This window comes from Choloepus didactylus, chromosome 7 (assembly GCF_015220235.1).
Source record: "Choloepus didactylus isolate mChoDid1 chromosome 7, mChoDid1.pri, whole genome shotgun sequence".
NCBI lineage: Eukaryota > Metazoa > Chordata > Mammalia > Pilosa > Megalonychidae > Choloepus > Choloepus didactylus.
Genome location: NC_051313.1, coordinates 25,915,341 through 25,933,933, shown reverse-complemented (window position 1 = coordinate 25,933,933; position 18,593 = coordinate 25,915,341). Strand labels below are relative to the sequence as shown.

The window sequence follows — 18,593 nt, the reverse complement described above, 5'->3', positions numbered from 1 at the left end:
CAGACTTATTTTCATTTATTTCGGTAAGTGAACTGATACACTGATTTATAAATCTAATTAAGATGAAAGTCAGCAATGATCCTCACTTATATGTGAAGATGGTTATTTTGGATTTACTAAAGAAATTGAGTCTTTAGTTGCCTGTCTCATGCTTTCAGATAAAGGATTGGTTACTAGTAATTAATACCTATCTCCCTGGAGATCTCCAATGGGAGGTGATTTATTAAGGGTGTACAAAATTATTTTTTGTCAAACCTACACAAAATCATTAATATTAATTTAGTGTGCATGTAAGAAATTGAAATGGAGAAGCTATATCCTGTAGAAATATCATTTTAGACCTATAGATTAATAATTGTGAATTCTGTTTTCCATGGTTGGAAATGATCAGGTAAAACAAGAAATCACAGAACATCAAGTCAAAAGGTATAAAAGTTATTTATAATTTGTCTAAAGTTCAGTTGAGTTTCCTCCTCCTATTTCTTTCTTAATAATAAAGTCACTCCCTCCCACCCCAAACTTACATATACCCAGTACAGGGACTTGGGTGTAGACAAGTATGTCCTCTGGGTGTCTTCTATAAATCTTAATCTGTGGGATATTTATATAAAAATTGCCTCTGCCCCTGCCTTGAAACTTGCCTGCGGCTGCCTTTCTGACAAGGCCAGGGATCATCAACCCTTCTCAGATCCTCTGCGGAATCCTCTTTCTCCATCCTGCAGCCTCAGGCTTACCTGACTTCCCGGATTCCTACAGAATCTCCACCCCTTAGATGGTTACCTTACTACTGCTCTGTTAGGTGGAGAGCCATGAGCCAAATTCCCTTGATTCTCATTCCTCCCCTACTCTGTGCTTCAGGTGTCCTCACCTTCTGTCTTAGTTTGTCAGAGCTGCTATGGCAAACACCGCTGGTTTAGGTTTAACACCAGGAAATTATTGCTTCACAGTTTTAAGCTAGAAGAAGTCTAAAATCAAGATATCAGCAAGGCCATGTTTTCTCCCAGGGTTGGTTGCATTCTGGTGTTGATTTGCCACAAATCTTGGGGTTCCCTGGGTTGCATCTCTACTTCCTGTACATGAGGTCCTTGTTTCCTCCCATGGCCTTCTCTGACTTCTTGCTTCCAGTTTCTTCTCTTTAGAAGGTTGCAGTAATATGGATTAATACCCATCCACCCTGAGTCAGTTGACCACACCTTAACTAATATTCACATCTTCAAAAGGTCCTGTTTGCAAATGTATTCACACCCATAGAAACACAGATTAAGAATGTGACTTTTGTTGGCATACATAGTTCAAACTGCTACACCTTCCTTGCCCATCTGAGCATAATTCTGACCATGCCCCTTGCATTGTTCCATGAATCATGTTGCCTTCAACAACTTTTTAATACAGCATTGTTGTAAAGAAATGCTAAGTGGGAAGTACACTGATCACATATAGAAATTTCAGAAATAAGGTAGAAGAAAATGGCCCCCTTTATTCAGAAACAGGTTATTTCCAAATTCCGAAGTACAGAGGGAAGAACAAGATTTTTATGAACTTTGAAAAAACTTGTAAAGAACACTGAAAGGATTGACCTATGTAGTAGCAACACCAAAGACTATGCCTCATGTTTTTATTTTTCCAATAGCACCTAACTAGAATAAATACTCAGTAAATATTTGTCAAATTGAATTGAGTTACTTAAGAGTAATTTCTAAGTAGGACACTACCTTGGATATGCTTTCTCCCATGCAAAGTGTATAGAATAGTTTTCCATGCTTCTCAGGAGACTGAAAACTGTAAATGTTTGTGAGATGGTGACTATGAATGAAATAAGGGCTGTTTCTGCTGCAGTATAGTTTAGGTCAGCTTCAGGTTGTTGTAAAGATTTGGACCACTTCCGAAGCCAATAGGAGAGACACAGACTCTTCATGAAGACTAAGGTAATATCAATATTTGCAATGCCTTCAAGTTCCAGCAAATAAAAAAAAAAAAAAAAAATCAGTGGAATGCTGAAAGGCATTCATGTCAAAATGACTTCTGTGTGGTTTGTGATTTTTTTAAAAAAGAATAGAATAGGCTGAGTTGATTTGTTATACCTTGGAAAATATCCATACAGTTTTAATTTCTTCTTTTCAGATTGCCTAACATAATTTCTGAAAACAAAAGTAAAGTCCACAAAATGCAAAAAACAATTGGATTGTTATACTGCATCAGCAGGGTGCAGTAGCCCTACATCCATTACCCACTGTATTTCCGTCCTGAGTGACACGTCCTGCTTAGGACTCAGCACATCCTTCAAGTTGTCCACCTGATTCATCAACAGAGTGTGAGAATAATGTACTTTGAAGCTGGAAGGGATAAATAGCAATATCTTCCGGAAAGGAAGTTTGGAATGTGAGTAGATCTCAGTCTAGGCCTTAGGGCATGAGAGCAGGTATCTGAGAAGTCAAAACCCACTGACTCATAATTATTGGGAATATTCGTGAGTGAAGTCAAGTCACCTGAAATGTAATGATGACATGCATTCTGAGAATTGGCATGCAAGTTGTCAGCCTGCAAGGATTATTTTATTTCTATAGTCCTCATTAGACTTATAAAATAGTTCTGTAAACTTTGGTGCAGCAAACAACTCTTTATCTGGAATATGGTTCATAGCTATTAGGAAACAATTATACAGTTAGATGTAAAATGATTTCTTAATATAGTGGCAATTCAGAAAGCACTACCTGTCTTGTACTGTCTTTGGCTTGTCTAATGGACATTGATTACTACTTACAGCATTGAAGTTCTGGAAGGGGTTGAAGATTGATTGATCAGCAGTTGTTATGATCCTCTAACATACTCTGGAAGTTGCCTAACAATTCTCATTCGCAGTTTGTTTATTACTATATTTTTCCTGTGTGTGTGGCTTTTTCTTAAAAAATAGAATATTATATAAATGATCAGCTATTTTCAGCTTTAGATGGAATTATGATTATGGTATGGACAATCTTTATAATGAAAGAAGATTATCTTAAAGTTTAAAAAATAGACATAAACTATACACAGTTGCTTTAATCCCAGCCACAAAGCTTTACTTCTTTGGAAATGTGCTAAAAACCAAAAGACTAGGAATAGATTAAAAAGCAAAGGTGATTAACTAGATAATCAGGGAAAACATACGTACTTAATAATCCTAAAAACAAAACAAAATCAACAAAAAAGAGGCTTAATTTTTTGACCTGATTTTTCAAGTCTTCTTGTCTCAGTTGCTTCAAGTATTTAAATATTTCTCAACTTTTTGCTCCACATTGTCAAATATAGTGGCAAGGCCAGAAGTTCTTACCTTCTTAGATTGTTGTGCCGTATCTCAAAACCCTTAAGGGGTTAAAACTAAAAATGGCAGTATGGATTCTAATGGGATTTATGTCCCGGCAGAGTTTCCATATTGCTTCCTCATTGGGAGATTCTCTGAACAAACACCCTGAAGATTGCAGTTTATTCCAAACAATGCTCTCCCAGATGATACCATGGAAAATTAGGGAGAAAAAATGTCCCGAGAAATATTAGAGGAATACTGTGACAAATCTCTGAAAAAAATAGGACAGTTTCTAAAAACTGGGACAATTATGCAGTAATTAGTGAAATGATGCTGAAATAACAGCAAAAGCCAAGAGTGCCAACCTTTCAATATGATGTTGATTAGGTCTGGTCTGAACCAGACTATTTTCATGTTTCAAATATGCAACTATAAACAAGGCTGAAGAGAAGCAAAGGGTATGTGGTAACTAGGGTGTACTAAAAGAGTACATCAAACAAGATGTTTTAAAACATGAGCCAACAGTTAGTAAACTAATAAAGTATCCTTAATCAATTAATACATTTCTCCTATTCTGGGGAAAAATTTGTGCTCTTTTATGTCACTAAGGGTGAATATATGTGTACATATAAATTTGCATTTCATATATATATATACACATATATGTATGTATGTATGTATGTATTTCACTGTTGTAAGTGATGCTATTGACAGGAGGGGAAGGATGTCCCTGTATGTTGGGTCCTTATTACATTAACTAAGAAACTGAGGGTTTTCATTCACTTAGTTTTTTTAAAGAGTACACTTTAGCTGAGCATTTTCTCTGAACACAGAAATTTAGTAGGCACTCAGGACATAAGACACATAGAACATATGCTTTGTACATCAAGGAATGTGCAATCTCTCTGGAAAGAAAGCACATGAAAAGCTAAATAAGGATCAGAGCACTTATAAGTGCTTAATGAAGGGACTTTTTTTTAGTGCTGGGAGATCAGAACAGAGGGGCAGCTGTGGGTTACTCAGTATTGTAGAGAGAAGAACTTTGTCTGCTTGGTTAACTGAATTCAACCTTTTGTTGCTATTTATTTATTTATTTACTTTTTCATTCATTCATTTGAAAACACTTGTTATGTGCCAGATACTGTTGTAACCATTTTACAAATAGTAGTTGATTAAATCTTTATAACAAGCATACAAGGTACTGTTAATATCTGAATTTTGCAGATGTCAAACTCAGGCACAGAGCTGTTAATTATCTTGCCCACGATCACACAACTAGGAGGTGATTTTTTCAGTTTTGTGCATGTATATAGAGAGTTACCAACCTAAATCTAGGGAAAAGCAATTACTAAATATAATTATATAAAAAAAACTCAGATAATGAAAAAATGCATTTATAGTTTAGAAAATCTTGATTAAATATCAGAATATTGACAACTATATACAGAAAGTTAAGGTGCAAGAATAGATATTCTGATTTACTAACCAGACACTTGTTTATGGTAATCTCATATTTGGCCCTGAAAAGAATAGTCACCTCTTTGATGTGTTTGTATTTTTCCAGGATAATTTATAATTCTGTCTGTATTTTTTGTTTATTTGTTTTTTTTTGGTGGCACTAGGTGTGTGTGTATATATGTGTATCTATTGATCTATATATATATATATATGATCTGTTTTTCAAAGAAAAGTCATTTTTCCCTTTTTCCTTAGGTGTTTCATTTCCAATGATTCTCTCATTCTCACTCACCTGTGTTTCTACAGCAGTAAAAATTAAAGCAAGACTGAGAAGCTCATCTTCTATGTTCGGTGATACAAGCCAGTCAGTTGAATATTTGGAGTTCATTTTCCTTCCAGGGTTTGTAGACTTAGAAGCTTCCCATCTGACTCCTTTGAATGTCTTATCACTTTTCCTCTGTCAGGGCCCCCTGCTGTGGCCAGGCCCGAGGGTGCCCTGGGACAGAAACCACCTGGCACAGAGCCACGTCAGTATTGCCTTCCTGATTTCCAATCTCCTGACACACATATTATGCCACTGAAATATGAACAGGCAGAACAGCTATTCATCAAACGCTGTTCTAGGTGTGAGGCACCACGAGGAGTGAAAAGAACAGTGTTTTTTGTGTCGGAAAGAACTGCTTTATAACACAAGCTCCTCTTCTAACATCCATGGTGATTTGGGGCAAACGGCTTCAATTCTCTAGAGACCCTGTGTCCTCATCACCAAATAATAGGAACAAAGCTAGTCCAGTGACTTTGGGATTGTTTTGTGGATAAGATAATGCATCTGAAATTGCTTTGGAAATCTTAAAGTATTACACTGAGAGAGGAGCTATTATTACCCCTTGGTACTATAAAACACCTGGAGGGGTTCATCAGCTTTAGCACTAATAATACCCAGAGGCACTAATAAAGGTAATTCTTCTCCTTGTGTCTCCCCTAAGCATCTTTTTATTAGGCGGTGCTTCAGACATTAGGAGACATGGGCTGGATGGGGAAGCAGCCTTAATGAAGAATTTAATAATGGCTGATTGATTTAATGACAAAGGGAAATCATTGGCTATTGTGCTGCTAAATGTGATGCCAAGATGCCAGTTTTCCCTGTCAGGCCAAGAGCCTGGTAGATTAGTAGGGTGTGACCTGTTTGTGATTTTTACTGGTCTCTGCACTGCTTGTAAGCTGTGGTAGAGGAGGAGATGCGGTGAACCCTACGATGGAAGAAAGGCCCTGCATGACCGTAGATAGAGAAATAGAACTGAGGAGAAGAAGCGTCTCTCTTCTTAATTATTGTTTGAAAGCACTTAATTATGGAACTACTCATTTCCCTCCATTAAATTTTCTTGCCAAAAGGGAGGGAGTGTTTGCCTGCTGGTAGGGTGCTACTCTTTGCAGTACTGCCTGAGAAAGCTCTTGTCCCCTCTCTGGTCCAGGAAGGTGTTTTGCATTGCCCTTAAGTGGATAATATTTTTTAAAAAAAGGATGGCATTATGGTACTTTGGTGACATTTGTTGGAGGAAGTAAAGCAGCATGGTCTGTGCATGTGATGATTACATGGATGTGTCAACTTGGTCCAGTTACAGTGCTCACTTGTTGGTCAAGCAAGCACTAGCCTGATGGTTTCTGTGAGGGTATTTTGTGGGTTTAAATTGTTAGTCAATTGATTGCATCTATGGCTGATTACATCTATAATAAATGAAGGAGATTGCCTTCAGCAATGAGAGAAATCCCATCCAACCAGTTGAAGGCCTTGAATGGGTGAAGTGATGACTTCGGCAGTCAGAAAAAAGACTTCCTGTTTCTATTTCTGCCAGCCAGCTTCTCCTGGGGAACTTATTGAAATCTTCATTGGTATTCATAATTTGTGATCTGTGCTGTGGAATTCGGGTTTGCCAAACCCAATTGTCACATTAGCCAATTCCTATAATATACTGTCAGTTTTGTTTCTCTAGAGAATTTGACTAATACAGATTTTGATACCAATGAGTGAAGAGTGGTACTTGAGAAACAGAATCTTAAGGATGAGATTTCCGAGTTGGTTCTGAGATATTTGGAATGGGCTCTCTGATCTGATTAGATTAAAAGACACTAATGATTCTATTTCCAATCATTGAGATGGCAGTGATAGTCCTTGGCATGAATTGATAACAGAGCTATGCAAAACATATCACCAATGGATACTGTTACTCAAAAGCTTATAAGAGGCTAGGCTCTGATTGATGGTATATTTGATACCTTAACAGAATTCTGTGGCATTAAAAAATATAATGATGTTGACTTGTTGGCCCTAAATGTGCTGGATACAGTTAGAGAAAAAGATGTGTTCAAGGCTTCAAATTCCAGCTCAAGTTTTACATAAAGGACATGAAAGTTTCTGTGTGTGACCTGAAAGAAATCCTTATTTCTTGTAGCTACAGTCTTGAGATTTCTGAAAACCAGACCCAGACTCTCATTGTGTGAGTGGCTGAATTACAATACAGCTAAAATTCCCAACCTTGCGGGGTATCTGCTGTTAAACTGAGGGCATGGAGAGAGAGGGAATGGGATTCTGAAATTGGAATGGAGACATATGGGTTGAAAATGATGACAGTGGGAATGTTGAAACCCTAGTTTCAGCTGAGTTTTCTTTGTCAGGTGAATTGGAATGTTCTACCCTAAGGAGCCAGCCACCCACTTCTAGTCTGCTCTGAGAAATCACCTATCTGGCCTGTCTTAATCTGAAGGGATTAACCCTGTTGTGTCAGGTAAACCTGTAAGGCAAGGCCCTGAGGTAGTTGTCCTGCAAGACACTGCTAATTCCTCTCATGACCCATCTTTATCACTGCTCTTTTCTTCCAGACCTATAACTAGACTGAAGTCCCAATACATCCCAAAGGGTGAGGAACCATGAGGAGGTGGGCTACACTCCAAAAGAACTGCATGGTTTTTCCAATTTATATAGATAGAAATCAGGGGAATATGTGTGGGAATGGATATTAAGGGTGTGGGATAATGGTGAAAGGAACATAAAGTTGAGTCTGGCTGAATTTATAGATATGGTCCCCCCAAGCAGAGATTCTGGATTCAATATCATAGCTCGAGGGGTTAGAAAGGGCTCTAACAGTTTGGGTTGTTGGCTGAAGCATGGACCAACAATTGGCTTACATGACCTGAAGTTGAAATATGAGAATTACCCTGGTATAATATAGATGAAGTGGTCCAAAGGTTTAGAGAGATTGGAATGTTAGAGTGGATTTATGATGTAAGATCTGCTCACCCACCCCAGCAATGTCCAGAGGACACATTTTACAATAAGGACTGAGGAATAAATTTGTAAGAGCAGCTATATCACCCTTCTGTGGTTGCTCTTCTCTATGGGTCAGCTATTACTGTGGGAACTGCCACCTCTGAAATTGGATCCTTAAACACAGTGAGGATGATTGGATCCTGGGTTGGTAAGAGCCAAGTGGCAGTACTTTATCTCTAAAGACAAGGTTGGTGTGGCTACCATAATGGACAGCAGAGTCAAAACAATAATCAGAAGAGTCTTACTCACTGAGACCTATGATGTTAGCTAGTTGATCGTGGGGTACTGAGAAGTGAAATAGATGTGCAGTCTACTGAATTCTTAGTTGATTGGTATAAGCAGAAGCATTTTAGGCAAAGTAAACAAAAGTCTAACTTGAATCACGAAATCAGAGTTGCAGCCCCTCAATCAATTCCCAGACTTGAAGCGGTTTACAAGCCCAGAACCCCTTGAATGTAGGGAAGGCCGGGTCCCTTGGGCTTCACTGCCAAAAATGTATACTGTTAATATTCCTCCCCGTATTTCCCAAAGAAAACTAAAGCCTTTTTCCAGGGTGACCACATTGGGAGAAAGGAAATGATCAGGATTTTCAGGGATTTATTAGACACTGGTTTTGAATTGATATTAATTCCAGGAGACCCAAAGTATCCCTGTGGTCCACCAGTCAGCATAGGGGCTTATGGAGTCCATAGATTTTTAGCTCAGGTCTATCTCACAGTAGGTCCAGTAGATTCCCGAACCCATTCTGTGGTTATTACCCAGTTGTGGAATGCGTAATTGGAATAGACAAAGTCAGCAACTGCCAGAATCTCCACATTGATTCCCTGTCTTGTATAGTGAGGGCTATTATGGCAGGAGATAATTCCACCTCAGTGAAATTTCTAGGCAGCCAGTGGTGTGGGGTATGTTCACCCTTTAAGGTGAAGGAAAGCTATTGCATCTGGCCCCTCCTACAATCTCAAAAGAGTCACAATGCCTAGTTGACCTTTTTGGATATAGGAAGCAATATATTCCTATTTACCAAGTGACCTGAAATGCTGCTAGTTTTAAGTGGGGACCAGAACAGGAGGAAGCTCTGCAACAGATTCAAGCTGCTTTGCCACTTGGACCATATGATCCAGGAAATCTAATTGTACTGGAAATTTCAGTGGCAAATAGAGATGCTGTTTGGAGCTTTTGGCAGACCCCTATAGGAGAATCACAGCACTGATCTTTAGAAGTTAAGAGCAAACCTTACCATCCTCTGCAAGTAACTACACTCCTTTTGAGAAACAGCTTTCGACCTGCTAGTTGGCCTTAGTGGAGACCAAATGCTTAACCATGGGCTGCCAAGTTACCATGAGACCTGAGTTGCCCATCTTGAACTGGGTGAGGTCTGACCAACCAAGTCATAAAGTTGGGCATGCATATCAGCACTCCATCATCAAATGTAAGTGGTATAAATGACATTGGGCTCAAGCAGGCCCTGAGGCACAAGTAAGTTATTCAAGAAAGTGTCTCAAATGCCCGTGGCCCCCACTTCTGTCTTATTACCTTCTCTTTCCCAGCCCACAGCTGTGGCCCCTTGGGCAATTCTCTACAATCAGGTGACTAGGAAGAGAAAACTCCATCCTGATTTACAGATAGTTCTGAATGATACATAGGCACTAACTGAAAGTAGGAAGCTGTGGCACTGAAGCCCCTTTTTGGGGGAATCATCAAAGGACAGTGGTAAAGGGAAATCCCCCCAGTGGGAAGAACTTTTAGCAGTGCACCTGGTTTTTCATTTTGCTTGGAAGGAGGAATGATCAGAGATGCATTTGTATACTGATTCATGGGCTGTCTCCAATGGTTTGGCTAGGTGGTCAGTGATGTGGAAGAAACACTGTTGGAAAATTGGTGACTGAGAGGTCTAGGGAAGAGGTTTGTGGATAGGCCTTTCTAAGTGGGAAGAAACATGAAGATATTTTTGTCCCATGTGAATGCTCACCAGAGAGTGATTTCGGTGGGGGGGGGGGGTGGTGAGGGGATTTTAATAATCATATGGACAGGACAACCTGTTCTGTGGATACCAGTTGACCTCTTTCCCCATCCATGCATGTCATTGCCCAATGGACTCATGAACAAAGTGGTCATGGTATTAGGGATGGAGGTGATGCATGGGCTCAGCAACATAAATTTGCACTCACCAAAGCTGACCTGGCTACAGCCACTGCTGAGTGCCTGATCTGCCAGCAGCAGAGGTCAACACTCGGTCCCTAATAAGGCACCATTTCCTGAGGGAATCAGCCTGCTACCTGATGGCAGGTTGATTATGTGGGACCACTTCCATCATGGAAGGGGAAGTATGTTTTTCTTACTGGAATAGACACATACTCTGATATGGATTTGTATTCCTTGTACAAAATGCTTCTGCAAAAACTACCATCCAGGGACTTACATAATACCTTATCCGCCATCATGATATTCCACACAGCATTCCTTCTGATCAAGGAACCCTCTTCACAGCAAATTAAATGTGGGAATGAGCATATGTATAAAATTCACTAGTCTTGTCGAGTTCCCAATCATCTTGAATTGATAGAACAATTGGATTGATAGTGCAGTGGAATAGCCTTTGGAAATTCAATTATGGTGCCAACTGGCTAGCAATACATTTCAGGACTGGGATGCTGTTCTCCAGGAACTATATATTCCCTAAATTAGCATCCAGTTTATGATGCTGTTTCTCCCATAGCCAGGGTTTGCATGTCAAGGATTCAAGGGATAGAAATGGGAGTGGCATGACTCACTATTACCCCTGGTGATCTACCAGAAATTTTTTTGCTTCCTGTCCCTGCAACCTTATGATCTGGTGATCTACAGGCATTAGTTCCAAAAGAAAGAGCACTTCCATCAGGAGACACAATGATTCCATTGAACTGGAGGTTATGACTATTACTGGCCAACTTGGGCTCTTCTTGCCTCTGAATCAACAGGCAAAGAAGAGAGTTACTGTATTAGTTGAGGTGATTGATCCTGATTATCAAGGGTAAATAGGACTAATACTACACAGCAAAGGTTAAAAAGACTGCCTGGAATACAGGATATCCCTTAGGATGTCTCTAGCCCTACCATGCCCTCTGATTAAAATCAATGGAAAACTGTAACAACCCCATCAGATGGGATTACTAATGGTCCAGACCCTTTAGGAATGAAAGTTTAGGTAACCCTACCAGACAAAGAACCATGACCAGTTGAGGTACTTGCTGAGGTGTAGGGAATATGGAATTGGTGTTGGAATAAAGTAGTTACATAAATACGACCTACCACCATGTGACCAATTGCAGAAATGAGAACTGTAATTGTTATGAGTATTTTTTCATTGTTTTGTTATGGTATGTTATCTTCGTTTTTTTCCTATCTTACCCTCTTATATAAAATGAGTTTTATTAATTTTATGCATTAGTATTTAAGTTACAGGATATCAAATTTAAGAGTGTCTATTATCCACAAATTTGCATCCTCTTCTGGGGAAATGATTAATGCATTTCTGGTTGTACACAGGACAGTTGAATTATGTTAGGTGAAAGTATGACAATGTTATTGTCTTTATTTAGAGATTAAGTATGGTTTAAGGAGACATGTATGGATGTCAAGTTGACAAGAGGTGGACTGTGATGGCTAACTTCATGCATCTATTTGGCTAGGTTATGGTGTCTAGGTGTTTGGACAATGCATGCACTGGACTGATGGCCAAGAGTTTACATGTCTTGGGACCTGGGATGAACACTGATGGTTTAATGCATTAGAATTTCAGATATGGAAGAATACAGTGGTAGAGAGGATGTGATGGTTAGGTTCATGTGTCAACTAGGCCAGGTGATAGTGCCCAGCTATCTGGTCAAGCATGCATTGGCCTATCTATCGCTGCAAGGACATTCTGTGGACTTAAATCACCAGTACGTTGATTACATCTATGGCTGATTACATCTGCAGTCAACTAAGGGGAGTGTCTTCTGCAATGAGAGACATTTAATCAGTTGAAGGCTTTTAAGGAGGAGGTGATAGCTTCAGTAGTCAGAAGAGAGAACTTTCATCTCTACTCCAGCCAGTCAGCCTCTCCTGGGGAATTCATGGAAAACATTCATTGGAGTGCCAGCTTGCAGCCTGCCCTATGGAATTTGGACTCATGCATCCCCACAGTTGCATGAGACACTTTTATAAAATTTCATACCATTTACAGATATCTCTGTTTGGTTCTGCTTCTCTAGAGAACCCTGACTAATACAGAAGTAGAGGTAGAGACGGCAGGTAGGAGGTCAAGCCTGAGGTTTTCCCAGAGAAGGGTAGAACTCAGATAAATTAAAAAGGAAGAGGCATGTTCCTGATAGATATTGGTGAAGGTATGGTGGAGGAGTACCCCAGTTTGTTTGGGGATGATTGTGATTAGACTTACATAGCTGGGGTGAGCCTGTGAGTGGATGTGCAGGGTAAGAATCTCAGATTACTCAGGGACCAGTGGGATTCCTAAGAAACCATGATGGAGTAGTGGCATGTGCAGGTCTCAGGATGATTAATCTCACAACAGGGAGTAGGCAGTATTTCTGGAAGAAAAAGAGAGGAGAGAAAGAAAAAGGCCATGAAGCTGGGGCTCCAGTGAAAAGGAAGGGCTATGTACCAAAGACATAATGAAGGAAAAGAAAAATAGTTTTTTTTTCTTTCTTTCTCTGTATCTAAATGTAGAAAGAGAAGGAGAGGGAATATCTGGAAATGATTCTTCATTAATTGATTAATGTAGGCATTCCCAGAGGGAGATGGGGTTTGGGTGGCACAAGAAGAGTTGAAAATTAAAATGAAATGTTTCGTGTAATGTGGAGCCACCAAGGTGCTGATGTTCAGATGGCGGCAGGAAAGATGAGACTGCTGCTCAGGAGTGACCCTGGGTCTGGAGCTGTAGATCCATGGTATTCATCATTGTCTTAGCCTTAGCCAAAGGGATGTGTGTAGACTCAGTAACTCGGGGAGTTACTACACATTGAGAGCAGGGGAGCAAAGTCTGCTTCCTCATTTGAGTGACTGAAGGAGGGAGTAGAAATAAAGGAGGTAGATACTGAGTGACCAGAAAAGTGGGAGGACATCAAGTTCAATGTAGCCTCATGGAACCAAATAGAAGAAATAATTTCAACAGCAACGATTATAGCAAATATTTATTGAATTCTCTTTTATGTCAAATACTGTTAATAGCTTTGCATACATTATTTCACTCCATTTTTATCTGCACAACAATTTTATGAGTAAGTGGTTGAAAACATGCAAAAAGCAATTGTAGAATATGTGATTGTAGAAGGATGGAAATCATATAATTGTAGAAATAATAAAAGTGATTATTTATGAAGTGTTTATTATGTGCTAGGCATTGGACTCAGTAGTTTACATGCTGTTCTATGAAGTAACTGTTCTCTCCATTTATGAAGAGAAAACAGAGGCTTAGTGAGGTACAATTACTTCTTCAAGGTGCAGCCTGAAGCAGGGATAAGAAAAACAAGCAATAGTTGCCATTTCTATTTTGATTGTTACAGCTTGAAGTTTTCCATTAAAAATAGACTTTGATTAAATTAAATAATGCCCCAAATCACGAATGCATGAACATATACACTGTTTTGTAAGGCAGACTGATTTTAGAATTCAGTTTCAAGCAGGATTAGATGTTTTCCTCCTGGTTGCTTGGGTAAATAGGTGTTATGGGTGTGTGATGGTTTGAAGCTGTATGTACTGCCCAAAAATCATGTTCTTAAAGCTTATCCATTTCTGTAGATGTAGACCTATCATGGGTGGGACCTGTTGATTAGGTTATTTCACTTGAGACATGCCCCAAGGGGGTCTTAATCCTCTTACTGGAGTCCTTTGTAAGAGGATGAAAGTCAGACAAAAAGACACGGAAGCTCCGAAAGAAAGCCACAGAGAGAGTAGCCAGAAGCTGAAAGCAACAAACCAGGGAGAGAAGAACCAGGAGATGGGGCCATGTGCTTTGCCATGTGGCAGAGGAGTCCAAGATCACTGGATAGCTTGCTGATGCCTTGATTTGGACATTTTCATGACCTCAGAACTGTAAGCTTGTAAACTAATAAATCCCCATTGTTAATAGCCAGCCCATTTCTGGCATATTGCATTTTGACAGCATTAATGAACTAAAACAGGGTGTCAAATTCTTCTCCATGTAGCTTTTACATATCATAGCAGCTTTGATTTCTTCTAAGAGCAATGGTCTACACAGGCTGTTGTCCTGGTTATGACATTTATCAGCTTACCACATAGACTTCATCATCTTCCTAAAGCTGATTTCAGATGCAGGATTTACTTAATGCTATTTTGGGAAGCACAATCAGGAGTAAGGAGCTGCATTGATGTGCTAGCTTATTTATTACTTTCTTCCAACATACAAGGGGAGAATAGTGATGATGGAGCTCATGCAATTGTGACATAAACACCAAATGTGAGCATGTGGAATATTTCACTGTAGTGATCTCTAATTTGTAAATTATAATTGTTAAAAGTAATTTCAAAGAAGAGAATGATGGTAGGAATTCCCAAAGGATAAAATTCATAGATGCTCTATTTCTTTGGAAGATATTTTACGCACTTTGGCAAGATCCCATGTATTAAATGCTTGGCTTAGAAGAACCTGCTGAGTTGTGAATAGTAATATGTTGTGCTTGACCACAAAAGGCTGGAGTGAGTCATGGTGGGGTTTCGACCTGTGCTTTAAATGCAGTTAGCTAGGATATTTGTATGTTTCTTTTTTTAAAAAACTTATAAATTAATACAATTTATATAAAGTCATTTAATTCTCTTCTTAGAGCAAGATATTAAATTTTAAAATTTGGCTAGATTTACTTTTGAAAACTTGGCAAACCTGCTTTTCTTCCTTGACAGTTCTGGGATCTGCCTGGTTTTATTTCCTTTGGAATAATGATATTCATAGAAATTTTTCTTTGGATTTTGACAGTTTGGGAAAACCATTCTTCAAGGCTGTTACTTAAAGCAAATTACCACTTGTTTTCAGCCATTATTAGTGCCATGATTTCTTCTCATTGTATACAATGCATCATCCTCCCCAAGCTGACTTCAGACTCAAGTTTCACTTCCTGCTACTTTGATATTAATGCTACTTGGTATTCTTGTAGGTAATAAAGCAGTCATCCTCATAATAAGGGGGAGGGGTCAAATTGGCTTTTCGTATTTTTAATTTTCTTTGAAAATCTGATCTTGAAGTAGTTGCTTGTGAAAAAACTTTTTTCCTTCATCACTCTTTTTGTGAGGAGAGGAAACTGTTGCCACTCCAAACAGAGTCCTGGGGATATGCTACTCTTACCATGACAGCATTAAGAATTTCAGAAATTAAAATGGTTTTTTTCGGAGGGATGGACTGAATTGTAACCAGATATGTAGCTTTCCTACTGCAATTCTCTAGTCTGTGTGGACTATAGGCTGTGGGTCAAAGCATTGTGTAGGCTATTATATTTAATAAGGAGGTGGGGCAGCCATAAAGTGACAAGTAAAGCTATCCAGACATGCATAGTTCACAGTTTTAAAGAAAAAATAAATGATAGAGCTTTACAAAATAATTTTAATCCTATATATTCAGGAATATTTCTGGAAGCCATATCCCTAGGCCTGTAATAGCCTGTATGCTTTCCAGAGGTTTCAAAGTAATCTTGTCCTATCCTAAAAATCATTGTTCACTTCCAGAGTAAAATGTACAAATATTTTCCTGTTCTGATAATACTCTGTATTATACATTACATTACATTACTACGTCTACTGTTAAAATACAAAGGACACCAACCAACACTTATTGAACACCTACTGTGTACCTAGCATTGTGCAGATACTTTCATCTGCATGTCCTCTTCGACTCCCTTCAGTGAGATGTAACGAGGTAGTTACAGTTACTCCCATTTTTCAGGTAAGGGAAATGCCGCAGAATTATAAATCAATGACATCTCCAAGCCATGTCGCTGAGTGACAGGGTAAAGGTTTCTTAAAGTCTTCTCACCCCATGTCCTATGTGTGTTTATTGTTGGTGTCCTAAAGGAAATTCTATTCCAAAGTACAGATTTGATACATAAGGAAATGAGGCTCAGAGAAGATGAGAAATCATCTGAAGCTCCATAGTTACATTATTCTTTCCTTTCTGAACTACTATGTTTTCTCCATTTGCTTCCAAATGTTTTTAGAAGTACCAAATAGAACTACTCCCTCACGTATACTCAACATCTCTTATTTTCTCTCTGGTGAGACGATCCATTCCACTAACTGCTGGTGATTTCTAATCTAATCCATACCCCACCCCCACGCCCACCTCACATTGTCTCTGAGGTCCATATATCTTTTGCTTTTCCTGGACATCTTCACCTGAAGGTCTCAGGAGAAAATACTTGAAATGTGGGTGAAACAAAAATTGAAATTGCTAACATCCTCCAAAAGTTTGCAGGTTCCTCTTAAATGTTAGGTTTTCTTGAGGATTCTTCTTGAGTAATTATCTCATTTTTCCTCAGCTCTGACTACATTACCTCTTTCATTTCCTTGAACTGAGGGTCTATATGCTTTCAATTCTGGAATCTTCAGCTTTGGGCTCTCTCCTGAGTTTAGGTCCTATTTTTTTCAGATGTCCTCTTGATATTTCCTTCTGGGTATCCAGCTTGTTTCTCAAAACAGGTTCTGTTCAAAACTCTCCATTTCCAGCCATCCCCAGCTGTATCCTCTTTTTGCATTCTTGATTCTGATGAATGATTTTACCATTTACCTGGAATCCGCATGCCATCCTTTCCTCTTCCCTCAATTTTAACTCCCACATCTAATCAAGCATCAAATTTTGACCAGTTTACTTCACTCTGAAATGCCTCTCAAAAGTGGCTTCTTTTCTTTGTTCTTACTGCCACTGACTTAATCTAGGGTTAGCCCCTGTTGCTAATGTCTTTACAGTCTATCCTGTTCTCATTTCACAGGACTGTAAAAAGCAATTACTGAGTTTCTACAATGTGTCAGTTGGTATGCTAGGCTGTAAGAGGGAAAGAGATAAAGACCCAACCCCTAAATTTTATGGCTTGCATTATAAAAAGTAAATTTCCATAACTTTTCAATTTCTTTTTTATTAACGTCCCTTTCATTCTGTCCCTTCCACCTTTCCTTCTTTCTTTTCTTTTATTCCTATCATACAAACTCAGTCCAAATAATTAAATTCTGTTGACACTTTTGACCATGACTGTTCAAGTACAGTGATCTTGTTTATTGGTAACACTCCTTTAGATCTCACTGTCAAAGTTTTCAAATAGAAGATGACAGAATGTCTGTTTTGTTATGCTCATTTTTGAGCCATTTAACAGTACCATGCTTGTTTTTTTGAGTAGTTGAAATTATATTTTAGAAAATCCTAAGGAAGCCTGAAGGCACGTTAAATAAGTATAAAACATGAAACTGATATTTTCAAATTATTGTAGTTTGTTTTGGTAGAAAGCATGTGAAATTCTGATACGTCCCATGAGCACGTATAAACCAAACTTCCTCTTAAAAGAGGTTGGTTAAACAAAATCACAAGATTTTCAGTGTGCTACAAACTTTCTATATTTTCTATGATAGTTGTCAGATTTAACGCAGTATTTTTCTGTTGCTGATAGGTACACACTGGTGGATATTTTGCGTGCCATCTTGCTTTCTTTAGAGGCCATGATTGAAGATCCTGAGCTTCAAGTGAATGGATTTGTTTTGATCATAGACTGGAGTAACTTCACCTTCAAGCAAGCTTCTAAACTTACGCCAAGCATGCTGCGATTAGCTATTGAAGGCCTCCAGGTAAAGATTTACAAGTTATCGTGTTTCTTAGTCTCCCTTAACTCCTGATCAAATGCTTTAACTTCCCTTGTCTCATTTGTTAGAATAAAAAAACATTCTCACTCACAGAATAAAAAAAATTAATATTTTTTATTGCAACACTAACTGAATGAAGGATTATAGAAGAAAAGCTGAAGAACATGGGTCTTTTATTTTTCAGATGAGAGGACATGGCACCTGGCTATCGCACTCACTAATGTAAATACGAGTGACAAACTGAGACTTTTATCTTGACAATCATAACAAGCAACGTCTTTTGGATTTTAATTATTAGCAATTTAAAATGTCATATTTTTGTTTGTTTCTCTTTTCTTTTCTGTGTATATTAGTTAATTAGTTAATATTTGCTTCATTATCCCATTAATAGGGTGAATTTGGGATATGATCTGTATTTTCTTCATGTTGTCTAAAAACTGTTGGAAAGTCAATCAATGTTTTTGGCCTTTAAGATACAAAAACACTGTTTTAATTAATTTTTTGAACTTACTTGGGGCTTTTGTTCTTTTTGTGAGTGGGGGGTGTTGTCAGTCATATGTAGCTTATAGCAGAATGTCACATCCTCCAGTGGATGATATTTCTTTAACTGGTTGGGAATTATAAAAAGAAAAATGAATTAATATTTAATGGCATTTCATAAACCTCCTACTGCATTTTCTTTTTAACATTTAAGACATC

General features: G+C 38.5%; 1 protein-coding gene across 2 annotated transcripts in view; it reads left to right on the top strand.

Annotated features, from left to right (window-relative positions):
- CLVS2 (clavesin 2) overlaps positions 1–18,593 on the top strand; it is a 77,520-nt gene that overhangs the window by 3,494 nt on the left and 55,433 nt on the right. For both annotated transcript variants that reach the window (XM_037844334.1, XM_037844335.1), the window contains exon 3: positions 17,705–17,879. In XM_037844334.1, the coding sequence (XP_037700262.1) occupies positions 17,705–17,879 (175 nt within the window). The remainder of the gene's footprint in view (positions 1–17,704; positions 17,880–18,593) is intronic.